We start from the raw sequence: 16,815 nt of genomic DNA on the forward strand, positions 1-16,815 counted from the left end.
TGTGTCCTCCAGCCTTTGTAATTGGAAGATCTGAAGGGACTGGAGCGACTTAGCCAGGTAAAGGGAGGGCTAGGGAAAGGAATGCAGCATGTGATTTCCAAGAATTGGAAAGGCTGGATAGATGGTGGTCTCATGAAAGAAAAAGATGGAGCTTGTTCTATTTTTATACCAACAAGAAACTGTAAGCTTTAACATCTTTTTTGTGATTGTACCCTAAGGATCTTGGGATTTTATTGAAACTTTTTCTCTGTGGTGTCTTCCATAAATAATCTTGAGAGCAAAAACTACTTTGGGTTTTTCTGTATCCCAGGGGTTAAGCAATAATAAGCACTGAATGAATGCTTTATTCATTTATAATGAGTGAAAGTGTCAGATGTACAATTTGGATCAGCAAACAGGAAAAGTTCCAATTAAAAGTTCCATCCACTAGTGGATGAGACCATGTTTTTAAGCCACCTAGGGGATGGCTACCTACTGGAGAATTTTTTTGGGGGGAAGGAAGGCGGAAGACTCTGGGTGAGATTGGAGGACCTCTGAGAAGATCAGGGTAACATTTCATGGGTACATTTTCTGGATAAGAGGCCAAGTGTCTGCCTGAGTGTTGAGCTGCAGAGAGCTCTAAGACATTACACCATGTGGGAGGCTTTCTCGGTGGCTCTAAGCATCACTGAGTGGTTGAGAACAGGACCAGAAGTGGAAAATCAGAAAATCTCAGATCTGGAGGGTGCATCAAGAGACCTCCAAACCTGACCTCATTTTACAGAAGAAACTCTGGCTCAGGAGGAGTATAATTTTCCCAGTCACACAGCAAGTCAGAGGTCAAGCTAATACTAGAATCCAGTGTTGTTCAAATGTCAAGAGTGGAGGGTGTCCCCTATAAGGCAAGAGTGGCTCTGAGCCTAGTCACAAATAATCATCTTCACTGGAGGCAGAATCCAAGTCTGAGTCTAGGTTGTCCCCATCAGGGACTGGGACCTGATCCATTGAACCTTCCCCCATAGTCTCTGCCTGTAGAACAAAAGTCCTTCCCCAGCTACAGAGGTAGCCCACGGGCCTCAGCTGGTGGCTCATCAGGGCCAGAACCAAGTGCCCGTGGTGTGTCTCCATTCATCTGCCAGCCCTGCTGCCCCTCTGTCTGCTCATGGTGGTGAGCATCTGGCTGATGTAGGAGGTTAGAAGGTCATCCATTTTGTAGCCCTAAAGACGGGAAGAAGACAAAGACAATGAAATTGTCACTTTAACAAAAGGCACTATTGTGGGCAAGTCTTACCAACACTTTTTTTTTTTTGCAGCCAGATGTTAACTGGCAGCACAAGAGAGGCTAAATCAGGCCTTCAGGTCACACAATGGACATTCACCCTTGGTTTTTCCAATTGCCTAATCCTTAAAAGTCACTAATTCATGAAAGCCTATGAAAGGTTCTCTAGTTCAACCTTTTCACTTGACAGAGGAGGAAATTGAGTCACACAAATAGTAACTCTAGAAGGTAAGTTCCTTGAGAGAGTGTCAGAGGTGGGAACAGTTTCTAAGTCTCTTGACAGCGTGGTACCCTACTCTATGAAACTATTTTCTGTCATTTAATAATCTTGGTGCCTCCATGTCCAGAGTAATTTCCTGAAATTGGATAGTAAAAATCTTCATGGATTTTTAACCTGACTCCAGAAAGTGACCCAACTTTTCTTGCTGACTGTAGAGAAGGGACTCAAAGTGTCGTGACCTCTTGGGACAAACAGGATAAAATGCCTATTAACTCACTCTTGGAATCATGTTTTTAAATGTAATATATATATATATAGATATAGATATATAGATATAGATAGATATAGATATATAGATAGATATAGCATTACAAAGGATGTAAATTATAGTAAAATTTTTTAAAAACTTAAAATACCAAAAATGCCAACTGTTGTGAAATATTCAAAGAAACCCCTGATCTGGATTTCCTTGATTTAATAGAATTAATGAGCCAGAGCTTCAGACTCTGCTTCCACATAAGAGAATATATTTTTTATCACCAGATCCCTAACACTGGCCTCAAACTGAGCCAAGTCCTTAGACATCCTGGACACCAATTGTAGTCTTACAATTCCAGTCTGAGTCTTCAAACCTAAACCTTACCCCATTTCCAGGCTGAGTCCTAATCCTAGCCTCAGACTGAATCCTACCACTGAATCCACACTGAGTCTTGAAGTCATTCTCAGTTAGAGGATGACTTTGCCTGATCCAGGACTGATTTCTTATCCTAACCGCATGGTGAGTTTAGCCCTTAGCCTGGACATCAACCCCAGTCTCAGCCCTGCCCTTGGCTCTTTGTATCCTAATAATTCACATACTGTATTTCACAGGTAACAACCATTCCATGGAACAGTGGTTCAAATAATATGATTCCCATTTCAAAGAGGAGGAAACTGTTGCAAAGAGGTGATGTGAATTGCCTTTCATCACACAGCTAGGAAACATCACAGCCGAATGCTTTACATTTAAACTTAAACTGAATCTTTTCCATCAGGCCATCCCACCCTGGCCACACAATGAATCCTTAGGCTTAGGCACCCCACAAATATGAAACTGTCTTTTGTTTTTTACTGTGTCCCCAGGGTTTAGCCCAGAGCCGAGTTCATAGCTTCATTAATGTTTGCCGACTGACTGATAGGGGCTGCTGGTCACTCAGGGGTCTCCTGAGGCTAGACAATATGGATGATTTCAGTAGCAAACCATCGGTACAATAAGAGCTATATCTTGTACCCTCTTATTTACAGATTGAAACTGAGGACTTCCTTGAGTGAAAAATTGTCTTGCCCAAGATTACAATGTTAGAGATGGGATTTGAAGACTGAGCCTTCAGTCTCGAGCAGTCTGTAGGTGAATGAAAGGTATTCTTACCAGGGAAGTTTCACAAAGTAGCTTGCTTCCTCGTACCAGGTTCCCAATAGTAATGTGGAAGTAAGTGTTCCCACTGCTCCAATTGGAGATCTTGGTGAAGGGGTGAGTGGTGAGAATATCCTGAAAAAGAGGAGCAATTTTATGAGGTACCAAGTCTCTTTGCTGCTGATCCTGTCTTTGAACCATCTCCTAACTTCTCAAGAAATGTGGATCAGGAACAAACTTCTGAGATGGGCTAGCTAAATGTCCCCAACTTACAAAAGGGGAGAAGCAGCAGCTGTGGGGAAGTCAGCATTGCCTTACAGTCACAAGTCCTGGACTGCAAGCCCAGGTCTGACACCTGAACCACCTGAGGCTCTTGTTTCCTCATCAGTGACATTAGGGAGTCTGACTCAATGCTTTAGGAAGACATTTCACATCTAAATTTCCAACTGTATGAAACTGAGGATTAAAGAGAAATAGCTTCTGGGATGTGGCCTCTCAGACCAGAATTACTCTAAAGGGAGAATGTCTGACAATGAGGTTAATTAAACTCTGGAATAATTCCAGAGGGAAGGACATTTGTATCTTCTTTCTCCTAAAAAATCACCCTAACATGAATTTGGCTTCTTTCCTGAAGCTATAGAGATGGTTCTGATGACCTATAAAAATCATGTCATTAATGTAAATGATAACTAATATTTACAGAGTGCTTTAAGGTTTACAAATCATTTTACAGCTATATTGTTTAACCCTGGGAGGTAGATGCTATTATCCCCATTTTACAGATGAAGACATTGGGGTAATAATGATGAAATAGCTAGCCCAGGGTCATATAGCTAGTTTCTGAGGCTGAATTTGAACTCAGTTCTTCCTGACACCACCTGGGTGGACTTGACACCAAGTCCATTACTTTTTGCACTGAGGCAAACACACACAACATTAATAATCTTAATATTTTTCACTTTTGTCACTCTATTCCTAGGGTACCCTAGAGCTTAGCACAGTACCCGGCACACACTATATGTTTAATAAAAGTTATCATTTGATTGATAGCAGACAAGATGAGCCACTTGAATCTAGGTCCTCTGATGTCAGACTAAGTATTACTTTTTTTTTTCCATTTCTCCTCAAATCATTTTAATTTCATTTTTCTGAGTCCCATGCAAGAAAAATGATACAACTATAGGATCTAGGCCCTTTTTCAAAGCAGCAGTGAGTATTCTTTCCCTAACACCAGCTCACTTGTCCATCTAGTCTATTCTCATTTCCATTACCCTTCTATAGATCCTCATTAACATTTGCCTGAACTATTGCAATAACTTCAGACAGCCTTCCTTCCTCCTTCCTCCTTTACCCTATTCTGATCCATACTTTTATCATAATTTCATGGCCATTGGGCAGCTGGATGGCACAGTGGATACAGCACTAGCTCTGAAGTCAGGAGGACCTGAGTTCAAATCCAGTCTTAGACATTTAATACTTCCTAGCTGTGTGACTCTAAGCAAATCACTTAACCCCAATTGCTTCAGCAAAATAAAACCAAACAAAACAAAATTCATGGTCATGTCACCTTAATGCTAAAAAAGTCTTCAGTGGTTCCTAATGGCCACCAAGGAAACCGCTGTGTTCAGCTGTTCCCTAGGTTGGGACAGTATTCTAATTCGCATTCCTGCTGTCCTCCAAGAAATCTTTCCTAACCACTCCCACCCCCAGGAAGGGGATTTTTCAAGTGTGTGGTCATGATGGGCTCTAGGCATGAAAGGTCACTCCAGAAATACAGATCAGCACTCCTCTGCACTTTATAGTCTTGAGCTGCCTAGGGCACTTGTGTGACTGAGAATGACCTGCCTGTGTAACCTGGTGTTACGTCACAACTTCTCTAAACCTCAGGGTCCTTAACTATAGAATTAGGGATTGGATCAGATGATTTCTATGGACCCTACAACTCACAGAGCTCAGATTCTCTATATAAACCTAATAATCTTATACTCCCATGTTGTATGCCCTAATTTGATTATAAACTCTTTGAGGGCAGGTTCTATAATGTAATTATTCATCTTTATAGTCCATATAATCCCATCCCAATTAGAAGAGAGAAAGGAGGCACCAAGTGGAGAAATGACTTGCCCAGGAGCATACTGCCAACAAGTGAGGTAGCCAGGAAGAGCACTCAGATCCTTTACCTCCTCAGGCAGTCAGCATGGTCTCTAGGTCAGCCTAATGCCTCCCTGGAGCACTCTTTTGTGATAAATTGGTAATGAGCAGCACCCCAAACCCAACCTCCCTCCAGTCTTCACTTCTGCTTCCTTGATGTCCCTCTCACCTTGGTGCGGGGATCAATGAGGCTGACTCCATATTTGTTGATAGCGATTAGGAGAATCTCAGGGAAGTTTGGCTCAGTTGTTTGCTGGCAAAGAGGGGAAAAAAAAGCAGTCAGATTCCCAAAACATTTTGTGAAGAAAGCTAACACTAAGCCAAGGAACCCAAGGAAAATGAAATTTTTGGGAGGCAAGAAAATAGCCAAGTTACTATCTCCAGAAGATAGTTATTATCTTCCAGCTCCAGGGCTTTGTCTCATTCCAAGACACATTTCTTCCTTTTCTCCAACTTATCTTCAACTGGTAAATCATTCAAAGACCAGCTTAGCTCATGCTGCCTTCAGAAAAACTGCCTACCCAGGAGCAGCAGTCTCATCTCTCTTCCATCTGTGCTCAGCTACTTATTTGAATCATACAATTGGATTGCTTGATTACCATATTAGTCCAATTACACACACAGCACTCCCCATCCACATAGGCAATAAAATCTTTAGAAAGGAAAAAATGTATGTACATACATGTGTATCTATCTAAACACACACACACACACACACACACACATATATATATACATACACACACACATACATATACAGATATACACATTGAAGAAAAAAATCGTTTGATTTCACTTATGTGAATAGTGCTAATACTTTTTCAGGCACAGATAGTACTGCCTATTTTCATAAGCAATTATAACCACCAAAGGTCATCACCCTTTGGCCAGCCTTCTGGTGATGTGTCTCTAAACTTAGCTCAGCTGGTTCTTAAATGACAGACACATTTTGGTCATTAGGCAAATACTGAAAATCTTTCCAGCTTAGTAGATTTATCCAGACAAACCTTAAGATTCAGTGGCAAGGCTCTTGAGAGACCAAGCTCCATTTTGTGGCCAAGAGGAGCCATAATTAGAGGAAGTGTGACATAGTGGATAGATAGAGGCAACTTCTAAGCCAGGGAGGCCTACCTCTGACAAGACTGCCTGTGTAACAGTTTTCAGAAATTAAAGTTAGTCATATAAAAAAATTAGAGAAATGCAAATTAAAACAACTCTTTTACTTATCAGATTGACTAATATGTCAAAAAAGAGACATGATAAATATTAGAGAAGATAGGGGAAAATTGGAACACTAATACATTGTTGGTAAAGTTGTGAACTGATCCAACTGTTCTGGAGAATGATTTAGAATTATGTCAAAAGGGCTGTACAATGGTGCATTCACTTTGATCCAGCAATATCACTACTAGGTCTGTCTTCCAAAGATATCACAAAAAAAAAAAAAGAAGAAGAAGAAGAAAGGATCTACATGTACAAAAATATTTAAAGCAGCTCTTTCTGTAGTGCTAAAGAACTGGAAAGCCAGGGGATGCCTATCAATTGGGGAATGACTGATCAAATTGTGGTATATGAAAGTAATGGATTACTATTATTCTATAAGAAATGACGAACAGGCAGATTAAAAAAATAAAACAACCTGGAAAGTTTTACAAGAACTGATGCTGGGTGAAGTGAATAGAACCAAGGTGGCATTGTACACAGTAACATTCTGCAGATATCAACTATGAAAGACTTTGCTCTTCTCAGCAGTAACTGATCCAAGGCAATTCCAAAAGACTCATGATAGAAAATGCTATTTACATTCAAAGAAAGAACTATGGAGTCTGAATGTAGATTGAAGCATACTATTTTCATTAGGGGGTTTTTGTATGACTTATTTTTTTCTTTTTTTCTGATTCTTCTTTCATAACATGACTAACATGGAAATATGTTTAACATGATTGCAAATGTATAATTTATATCACACTGCTTGCCATCTTGGGGAGGGAAAAGGGGAGGATGAGCAGAAGAAAAATGTAGAAGTCAAAATCATATAAAAATTAATTTGAAAACTATATTTACATGTAATTGGAAAAGATAAAATAATATTTACAAAAAAAATTACCTGTGTGACACTGAGTAAGTTACTTAACAATACCCTAGACAATGCTAAGTCACAGAGTAAGTGTTGACATGCATTGGAAAAGGATGTTTCCTTACCCAGAATTCCCTTTGCTAAGAAAATAAAAGATAAAGTTTTTAAAACTGTGAAATTTTTTTTAAAACACACTATAGAATTTGGCTTCAGGCACCTGTAGGAGCAAGGAGCTTTTGGTTTAGGGTTCCAGGTCAGAGGGAAGAGCTGAAGTGAAGCTAGAGATACCATCCTCTCACCCCACAATTAGGGGCGCTTACACTAATACTTCTCATTAAAAAAATGATGAACCAGCAAAGAAGAAAGAATCCAACCATAGAAACCTACTATCAGAATAGGAAAGACCATGGTTTATCTTCAGAGAAGAATACTGAAGTAAAAAAAGCTTCTACCCCAAAGAGTAATGTGAAATGGCTCCCTCTCCAGAGAATTTATAGAAAAACTCAAAAAAAAAAAAAGAAATTAAGTGAGAGACAGTGAGAAAAAACTTATAAAAATAAATAAAAACTCTCCAAGAAAAACAAGATTTTCAAAAGGAGTTAAGCAACTAGAAAAAGAGATAGAGTCTCAATGATGAAAATAACTTCTTAAAAATTAGAATTGAGCAAGGGAAAGCCAGTGAAGCTATAAAAGACCAAGAAATAACAAAACAGAAGATAAAGAATGAAAAAAAAAAACAATGTGAAATATTTTTTAAGAGAAACAAATCTGGAAAACAGGTCAAGAAGAGAAAATATAAGAATAATTGGACCACCTGTAAGCTGTGACCAAAAAGATTGCTGCTTACAAAGTTTATACCTGTATATAATAAATATTTTATTCACACAGAGAAGCAGGAGGCTTTGGGTTGTTTCCCCCCCAAATGAAAACTAACTTTAACCTTAACAGACCAGAATTAAAGAGTTACCTGTGTAACTGTTGTTGCTGTTCAGTTGTATCCACTTTATGATCCCATTTGGGGTTTTCTTGGCAAAGCTACTATAGTGGTTTGCCATTTCTTCCCTGGATCATTTTTACAGATGAATAAACTGAGGCAAACAGGATTAAGTGACTTGCTCAGCTAGAAAGAACCTGAGGTCACTTGTGAACTCAGATCTCCCTCATTTTAAGCTGTATCATTTAAGCTGAGAGTCATTTTCAAATCTTCCATCTACATATAGTCACATCACTGATTTGTTAGAGCAAAATTAACAATAACAACTCAATTATGAGAATAAAACCAAAAGCATATGACATGTAATTAAAGCATAACCTTATTTAAATAAGCTCTAACCAGTAAGAGTTGACAACTCAAAGGAGAAAGTTCAGACAGAGGAAGCTCAGCTGCTCAGGTTGTCTCTTGGGTTGTAATTTGTACTAATTCTTCCCATTTAACTGACAAACACTTCAATTTCCTCACTTGTAAAATGGTGATAACAGCATCTACCTCCCAGGTTGTGACTATCAAATGAGGTCATATTTGTGAAGAGCCTAGCACAGTACCTAGCACGTAGTAAGTACTATCTAAATTCTTACTCCTTTCCCCCTTTCCTTGCCCTGCTTACAACCTCTGAGACACCTTCGAGTCATATCTACTTCTACACTCCCATTCCCTATATCTAATTGATTGTGGATTCTTATTCACTATCCACAATCTGTCTTAAATCACTTCCCTTTTCTGCTCACGTGGCCACAAGCTTCGTTTAGCTTCACTTTACTTCTCAGCAGGACTATTTTTTTAAAAAATAAATTTTAGTGACATCTTTTGTTCTTACATCACCTACATTTCTTACTGGATTCTTTCCCCATATTTTCCCAAGAGCTTATAATAAAGAATAGAGAAGATGAGAAAAAAAGTTCTTCAAAACTAACCAATATATTGAACAAGTCTTAGGTTATATGCAGTTTTTCACATCCATGGCCTCTACTTCTGCAAAGAATGTATCTTTTATCTATTCTTTGGAAACAAATTTGGTCAATTATAATCTCAAAACATTCATATTGTTATTTTGTTGTTTTGTGTTTGTTTTTGTTTTCCATTTATATTATTATAGTTACTAAGTATACTATTTTCCTGGTTGTCCTTATTTTATTGGCATCTGTTCATACACAGCTTTCCATGTTTCACTGTATTTATCATATTTTTCCAGTACAGAAATATTCCATTACATTCCTATACCACAATTTGGTTAACCATTTCCCACATCACCAGGCCTTTACTTTGTTCCCAGTTGTTGCTACCACTAAAAGTGCTATTATAAATATTTTGGTTTATTTGGTTTTTTTTTCCATAAACTGAAATATGTGTTCAACAGTGGAATCATTCGCTGGTTAGTGTGTATGGGCATCTTTGTCACTTTCTTGGAATGATTCCAATTTTTTTCAGAATCTTTTATTTTTAAACAATTCATAGCTTCGTCAACAATGTATTAAGTCTGTCTGGGGTTTGCTTAGAGTCAGAAATCAGCAAATGCTACAAAATAGAGCTTGATTTATTGTTTTGTTGATTGACTTGACGCAAGAAAAATTGTTGCAGGAAATGTTAATGATGCAGAATAAGCATAAAAGTGAATCTTTCAGAAAACCAGAGCATACCCCTGAATGTGATTGACATTGAACTGGTTTTAGAGGCTTCTAACTTGACTTCCAGATTTGGGTTTCTGCTTTCTCAAATTCTTCTACAAATAGATGCCAAAATAATGTTTCTAAAATGTATCTTTCTATGTTATCCCCTTGGCTGAGATCCTTCAATGACTCTCTATTGCTTCTAACATAAAATATAATTTTCTCTGTTTAGTATAAAGCCCATCACAATGTAGCTCTAGCTTACCTTTCCAGACTGATTGTATCTCACTGCCCAAACTCTAAGTTCCAACCAAAACATTAGAAATCTATCTGATGTTTCTTCAACTCCACATTCCATCTCTTGTATTCCCTCCTCATCTCTACTTCTTAGATACCCCAGTTTCATCCAAGGCTCATCAGAAGTGCTACCTCCTATGGGAAGTCTTTCTGAATAATAATAATAATAATGAAAATGATCATAACAATAATAGATTTTAATAGAGCTTTAAAATTTATAAAGCTCTTTATCTGTGTTATCTCATTTGACTCCTCCCTAGTTGGTAGGTCTTTCTCCTTTCTCAAATTATTATGTATGGTACATACTTTTATCTGTTTACACATTGTAGTCTTTTGGTAGAATGTAAGCACTTTGAGAGCAGGGCCTGCTATGGGCTTTTTCTTCTAGTTCCTAGTACCAGGTACAGTACCTTTCTCATAATGGCCATGATAAATGATTCTTGGGTTGGACTGGGATTGGATTCACAACTGGAACCTCCCAGCAGTGTTTGGAAGTGCAAGTAGGAGAGTCATAAAACTTGGCTACCTGGCTCTCCTCAAACTCTTCTGCTTGCCTGAGTCTTCACTGTCCAGAAACCTCTTCTTATTTACTTTTGATTAATTCCCCATCACATTTCTGACCCGGATTAGTCCAAATCCTAGTCAAGTCCTAAATCATATCATCGTGATTCTACAATTAATGAGACCCTGGAGGCTCTGGTACATCCCCTGATTTCATAGTGAAACAATTGAGAATTCAGGAAGGCTGAATGAATGACCTGCCTGAGGTCATACACAATGAGCATCTTAGACAGGATCTGAGGGCTCAACACTCAAACATATCTCTCTTTAAATCTCCCCTCCACTCATAGTCCTTTGGGTCTCATAAGATGACCCTGCTAATCTACATTACTGAGAAGATTGAAGTCACATATCCTGAATTCCTTTGTTCTCCCCCATTCCTCAAAACCACTCTGTTTTTTCTCAACCTTTCCTCCTTTGCTCCATTAACAGAGGATGAAGTGTCCAGGAAAAATTGTGCTTAGGATGTTAGGCTTAGAGTCAAGAAGACCTGAGGTCTGATGCTTACTAGTTCTGTGATCTGAGCAAGTCATTCAATTAGTGTCTACCTTAGTTTCTTCAACTGTAAAATGGGAATAATAACAGCACTTACCTCCCAGGGTTGTTTTGAGGATCAAATGAGGTAAAGTTTGTAAAAAACTTAGCACAGTGTTAGCACACAGTAGGTACTTATAAATGCTTATTTCAATATTTTCTAATCTGAATTTCTATCCTTTTTATAAAAAGTTCTAGTGATGATCTGTGATTTTTACATCATACTTATTCCTCATATATACTCCTAAACCCTCGGTAAACAAAACTAACACAGAAATTATGTCTTGACAGTGTATAACATTCTGCACCTATCGGATCTCATCTCTCTCTACCATGAAGAAAGGTTTTCTATCTCTTATTCTCTGGGATGGAAATTTCTCACTATGTTTCATCTCAGTTCATCTATCCTTTCATGTTATTTTTATTTACATTATTGTCATGTGTATTGTTCTCTTAAACCCCTTCTCTTGGGTCTCAGTCCCCATCTCCTTCTAATTCCTTCTTAACAAGGCCTGCTCCCACCTCCCTCCAAGCCCTCAGGTAAGAGACAAAGTTCATACCTTCACTTCAAAGAAAGCTGACCCAAACGTTGGCCACTTAAATATTAGCTTCAGAAAGGCCAGCTTTGCTTCTTCTTTGCTCTTTCCTGCATGCTTGTTGAAATAGGCCACAATGGACTGTGAGAGGACACACACCACAGATTATTTCAGTGTATTCAGGGAAAACAATGATACTAATATTATAATGTTACATCTCAAAGGGAGAAGGCATTTAAGCATCTATCATCCAATGGATTAGCTATCCTTCTGCTTTACCTACAGTGGGATAAACCTTTTTACTTATGACATAATCCAAGTTATTGATAAAAATATTGCTTAGCACAAGCCCAAGGACAGATCCCTGGGATATGCCAGTAAAGACCTCCCACTAGGTTTAACAAAAAATAAATATTTTTTTGAACCTAGAAGACAATTAGTTTAAAATCCACTCACTTGTACTATCATCTAATTCATATTTCTCCATTTTAAAAATCGCAAAATCTCAGAATCTTCATAAAGAGATAATGATAAATCTTATTAATGCCTTTTATAAATCCAAATACAAATACACAGTGCTTGTATTCCAATACAAATAATAGAAGACAATCCCTTCCAAATGAGGGAATGTCAATGGCACTCCCTTAATCTTCCAGCATAGTATACATCAATACTTTGGATCTATGATTTCACTGGTATGGGTATTTATTTTCTTTATTGATGTATCATAATCCTCCAAAGTCTTAATAGACAGTCTTCATGACTTGCTATATCTTAAAAAACTTATTACCTGGTGGCCAAAATTCTATCCAAGAACCCATCATGGTGTCTTGTGTACAATGCACTCTTAACAAATGTATACTGAATTAAATTGAATTGATAAGAACAGGCTAGTGACATTTTAAAAAATGAGTTAAGATAGGGACCTGTTCTTGTTGAAGAACTTTTGATAAGCATCATCTCTTAGTGATTATAATTTTCTAATTGTTCATAAACTATCCCTTTAATAATATATTCTAGAATTATAATTCTAATTGGAATCAAACTTATAAGCTTATAGCTTGAAGAATCTACCCCTCCTTCTATTTGAAAGTTAGGACTAATTTGTTTTTTCTCTACGCCAACAATTTTTAAACCCCTTCAGCCACTTCGACTTTCAACTTTAGCCAATCAACAAGCATGAATTACCTAGTATAGGTAAGACACTGAAGTGTGCCAGAAAACAGAGGGAATCCATCATCTCTAGGGATAGCTTTGCTCACCCTTTTCCAGTCATCTGGCGAGATCTGCCGAATAAGGTCCTGTGGCACCAGCTCACGCAGCATCTTGGGAATGCTTGGGAAATAGGATTTGTCATCTTCAAACTTGACCCTGTAGATCAGGGCTCCCAGCTGAAGGACTTCTTCCCGGGTGGATTTATGGTAACCACGAAGGTACTTGGGCAATTCCTGCAAGAGACTGCAGGATGAGGACAGGGGAAAATGGCTCTTTCCTTCAAGACCTTTTAATGGCTCACTAATGCCAGGCATTCAAGACCCTCCATAATAATCATTCAAAGCTAAATTTCTTTTTTTCTTGAAAACTTTTTATCTTTATTGATTTTTGTCTTTATATCATCATCATCTCACCCTTCCCTGCTGCTTAAACCATGCCATGTAACTAATAATAAAAATCAATCACAGAAGTCCAGTACAGTAACCACATCTGACAATGCATACAATATTCTTTTCTAGTAATTCTTCTCTTTCACTTCCCACCTGACACAAAGTGGTAAGTATGGGCTTCAGGACACTCATTGGAATTTTCAAGTACTCAGAGACTAACTTCCTTCTAGAAATGACTTCCTTTGCCATGTTGTTGTCATACATATATCCTCTTCTTGGTTCTACTTATTTCCTTCTGCATCAGTTGATACAAATCTTCCTATATTTCTCTAAACTCAGAATCATCATTTCTTCCTGCATAATATTTCATTACCTTCATATGAGTGGATCCTTACATGCTGGAGAGTTTATTTGTTTGTTTTTTAGCCATCTCCCTATTGATGGGAATCTGCTTTCTTTACAATTCTTTGCAATCACACAAAAAAAATCTGATACAAATATTTGGTGTATATGGGCTCCTTCATGATTTTGACTTCTTATGAGGTAGAAAGTTAACAGTAGGATCCCTGGACAATTGAGTCTCTTTGTTTACATGTTACTCTAGAATGAATGAACCAGTTCACAGTTCCATCAATAGGGAAATATTGTGCCTGTCTTTCAACAATCCATGAACATTTTCTCATTTTTGTAAATGACAGTTTGTAAGATGTTGTTTTTATTGGCATTTCTCTTATTATTAGTGATTTGGATAATGTTTTCATGAAATCACTTACATAGTTTGCTATTCTTCCTTTATAAAGTGTTGAGGTAGCATGATATGACAAAAAGCTGAATCTGGAGTCAGAAAAACTTTGGTTCCAAGTCCCTAACTCTGATACATACTATGTGTGGGCCCTGGGAGAGTAATTTAACCTGTCACTGTCCTAGGAAGAGAACTCTCTAAGACCAAAAGTTGCAGGATATTTGCCAATATGTATTGAGTGTGGAATTCCTTATGGGGAGCTCCCTACATAATGGAATCATAGATCCAGTTTTAAAAGTATACTTGTTCAAACTGCTAATATTCTTTGACTAGTCAAATCTGGTGGCAAATGTGATCCTACCTTGGAGAAGATGCAACTAAGTAGATCTCTTGAGTTTGGGAACTCTGAGATATAATAGGCTAAAGGGACCAGGTGTATTTTACACTAGAACAATGAATCCCTGGGAGCAGGAATTATATTCCACTCCCTCATTCCTGATTATATCACCTCCCACCATATCTTGCCTTCCTAGTACTCACATAAATATTTTGTCCTGCCTCTCAAACTAGGAGAACTCCTGGTTTAAAGAGGCAGGATAGCTGCAGGGGATTCCAGCTCTCCCAAAGGACCCCCTCCCCCAAAAAAAGGAGAGGTGATCTAGCCCACATTGGAAATGGAGCAAGTTATAGCTTCCATGTAGATCAGAGAGGCATGAGGCTTGTGAATAGGCTTTGTGAAATGGACAAATAATCTTTTTAAAAATTTAAACACTCATCCATTGGATGTTATTTTATTTATATCAATTTTCTATGTATCTCAAAATAGCACATTTTTATCAATGCTATTTGAGGTAAACTTTTTTTTTATTAATCTACAACTTCTTTTCAATTTTCATTGATATTATTTGTGCAGAAGCATTTTAATTCTATGTAGTCAGAATTGTCTAGTTTATCTTTTTATCACCCTTTGTTTAGTTAAGATTCTCCTCTAAGTCATTATTGTGAAATACATTTGATCTGAGATTCTTTTGATATTTTATGATATGCCTAATGTGGAAAGTTGTTTTGCTCAAACATATATGTATGTGTGTGTGGGGGGTATACACACATATTTATAATGGGCTTTGCTTTTCTTGCATTCTCAATGCATTGTTGAGGGAAAGATGGGAAAGAGAAGTTTCAAAAGTGGAAACAAAATAAAATTGAATTTAAAAATAAAATAAAATTATATCTCCTCTAGGAGATACTTCTAAGTATTTTTGTAGTGAGACATTTTATTTTCCAGTTATGTTTCCATTCTGATATTATTATGAAAAATATTTGGAGCTAAAACTAATTTCTGCCAAGCATTTCTTATAAAAAGTCATAAATTCTTATAAAAAAGTGAGTATCCAGAAATTTATGTTCTGGATTTATTAAACAATGGTACACTTTAAAATTTCAATTGCTTCTGCTTCTTACTTATCAATGGATTATATTTATATTTTGATGACTAATGCTTTATTATATCATCTGAAGTTTGGTAATGCTATGCTCCTTTCACTTGTATTTTTTTTTTATTATTTCTCTTGAAACTCTACTTTTTTTTCAAATGAACTTAGCTATTATTTTATCTAATCCCACACATTAATCCCTTGGTTTTAATGAGTAATTTGATTAATAATCAATTTGATTAGTATTCATTAAATTTGTAAATAAATTTTGGTATTATTATTTTTACTCCATTGATAACATAGCCTAACTTTAAGTAATAAATCTCTCAAATTATTTGTCTCCTATTATTTCTGTAAAGAGAATTTTATACTTAAATTTAATATTTCTTGTATTTTCTCCTTCTCATAGCTGCAGTCTCTTTATCTTTAGAATGAGTACAACAGGGTGCAGTGGTGCAGTGGATAGAGCACCAGCCCTGAAGTCAGGAGAACCTGAGTTCAAATTTAGGCTCAGACACTTAAACTTCCTAGCTGTGTTACCCTAGGCAAGTCACTTAACTCCAATTGCCTCAGCAAAAAAAAAATGGGTACAACAATCCCTATTTAATAACAGAGTTCAGTCTCTAGAAGACACCTCTATAAGGGACAGGTCATTGGAGGAGGTGGGGGTATGTGTGATGGATTAGGTAAATGGGTTAGAAGAGGGATCCTTAAATAAGGTCAGTCTTCATATCAATCAATAAATTGATTATTAAGTAATTAATTATTATTTGATAGTGCTTATTATATGCTAAACAATGGATCCCTTTGCCAAGAGCAAAAGTCTCTCTAGAAGTGTCATCACTGAGTAGCCCTTAGATCTTAGAATTTCTCTAAGTTTAGAAGGAAAGAAAAGTCACTTCTATTCTTCCAGCAGCATGGATCCATCCAAAGAGAATGTCCCATGCTTACCTGATAATAGTGGAAAATAGAGTCTGCCATTGGATCCTTCCCAGGAATTGTATTGGTCCAGAGCTTCTTCATGAAGAACACTTGGTAGGTAAGAGAAGGCACAATTCCTGCAAAGACAGGCCTAACATCAGCTTGGGCAATCCTGGAAATGAAACTTATGGGCTTTGAGGGCCACTGGGCACTGTCAACCTTGACATCAATCATCAAACAATTCATCAGTCAATCAATAAGCATTTTTTAAGGACCCCCACACCCAAGTAGTGCTGGGGCACTAAAGGTACAAATACAATGAAACAATCCCTATCTTCAAGAGGTTTGTGTTCCAATGGGAGAAACAACAAGGACTTATATAAATATGAATAACATACATATAAAGTAAGTGAACATAATACAGAAAATAATTAAATATGAATACATTGGGAGGCAGAGCATCAGCTTTTGGGAGAGTCAAAAA

The 16,815-nt window shown here is 37.3% G+C and overlaps 1 protein-coding gene across 1 annotated transcript in view; it reads right to left on the bottom strand.

Moving 5' to 3' along the window:
* Positions 1-324: 324 nt before the first annotated feature.
* MYO7A (myosin VIIA) overlaps positions 325-16,815 on the bottom strand; it is a 151,872-nt gene continuing 135,381 nt past the window's right edge. The window contains exons 42-47 of the mRNA XM_051987061.1: positions 16,362-16,468; positions 12,894-13,079; positions 11,656-11,772; positions 5,192-5,275; positions 2,887-3,006; positions 325-1,197 (exon numbers count right to left, since the gene is read on the bottom strand). Of these exons, the coding sequence (XP_051843021.1) occupies positions 1,108-1,197; positions 2,887-3,006; positions 5,192-5,275; positions 11,656-11,772; positions 12,894-13,079; positions 16,362-16,468 (704 nt within the window). The 3' untranslated portion in view covers positions 325-1,107. The remainder of the gene's footprint in view (positions 1,198-2,886; positions 3,007-5,191; positions 5,276-11,655; positions 11,773-12,893; positions 13,080-16,361; positions 16,469-16,815) is intronic.

Source organism: Antechinus flavipes, chromosome 3 (assembly GCF_016432865.1).
Source record: "Antechinus flavipes isolate AdamAnt ecotype Samford, QLD, Australia chromosome 3, AdamAnt_v2, whole genome shotgun sequence".
In the NCBI taxonomy this organism is placed as follows: domain Eukaryota; kingdom Metazoa; phylum Chordata; class Mammalia; order Dasyuromorphia; family Dasyuridae; genus Antechinus; species Antechinus flavipes.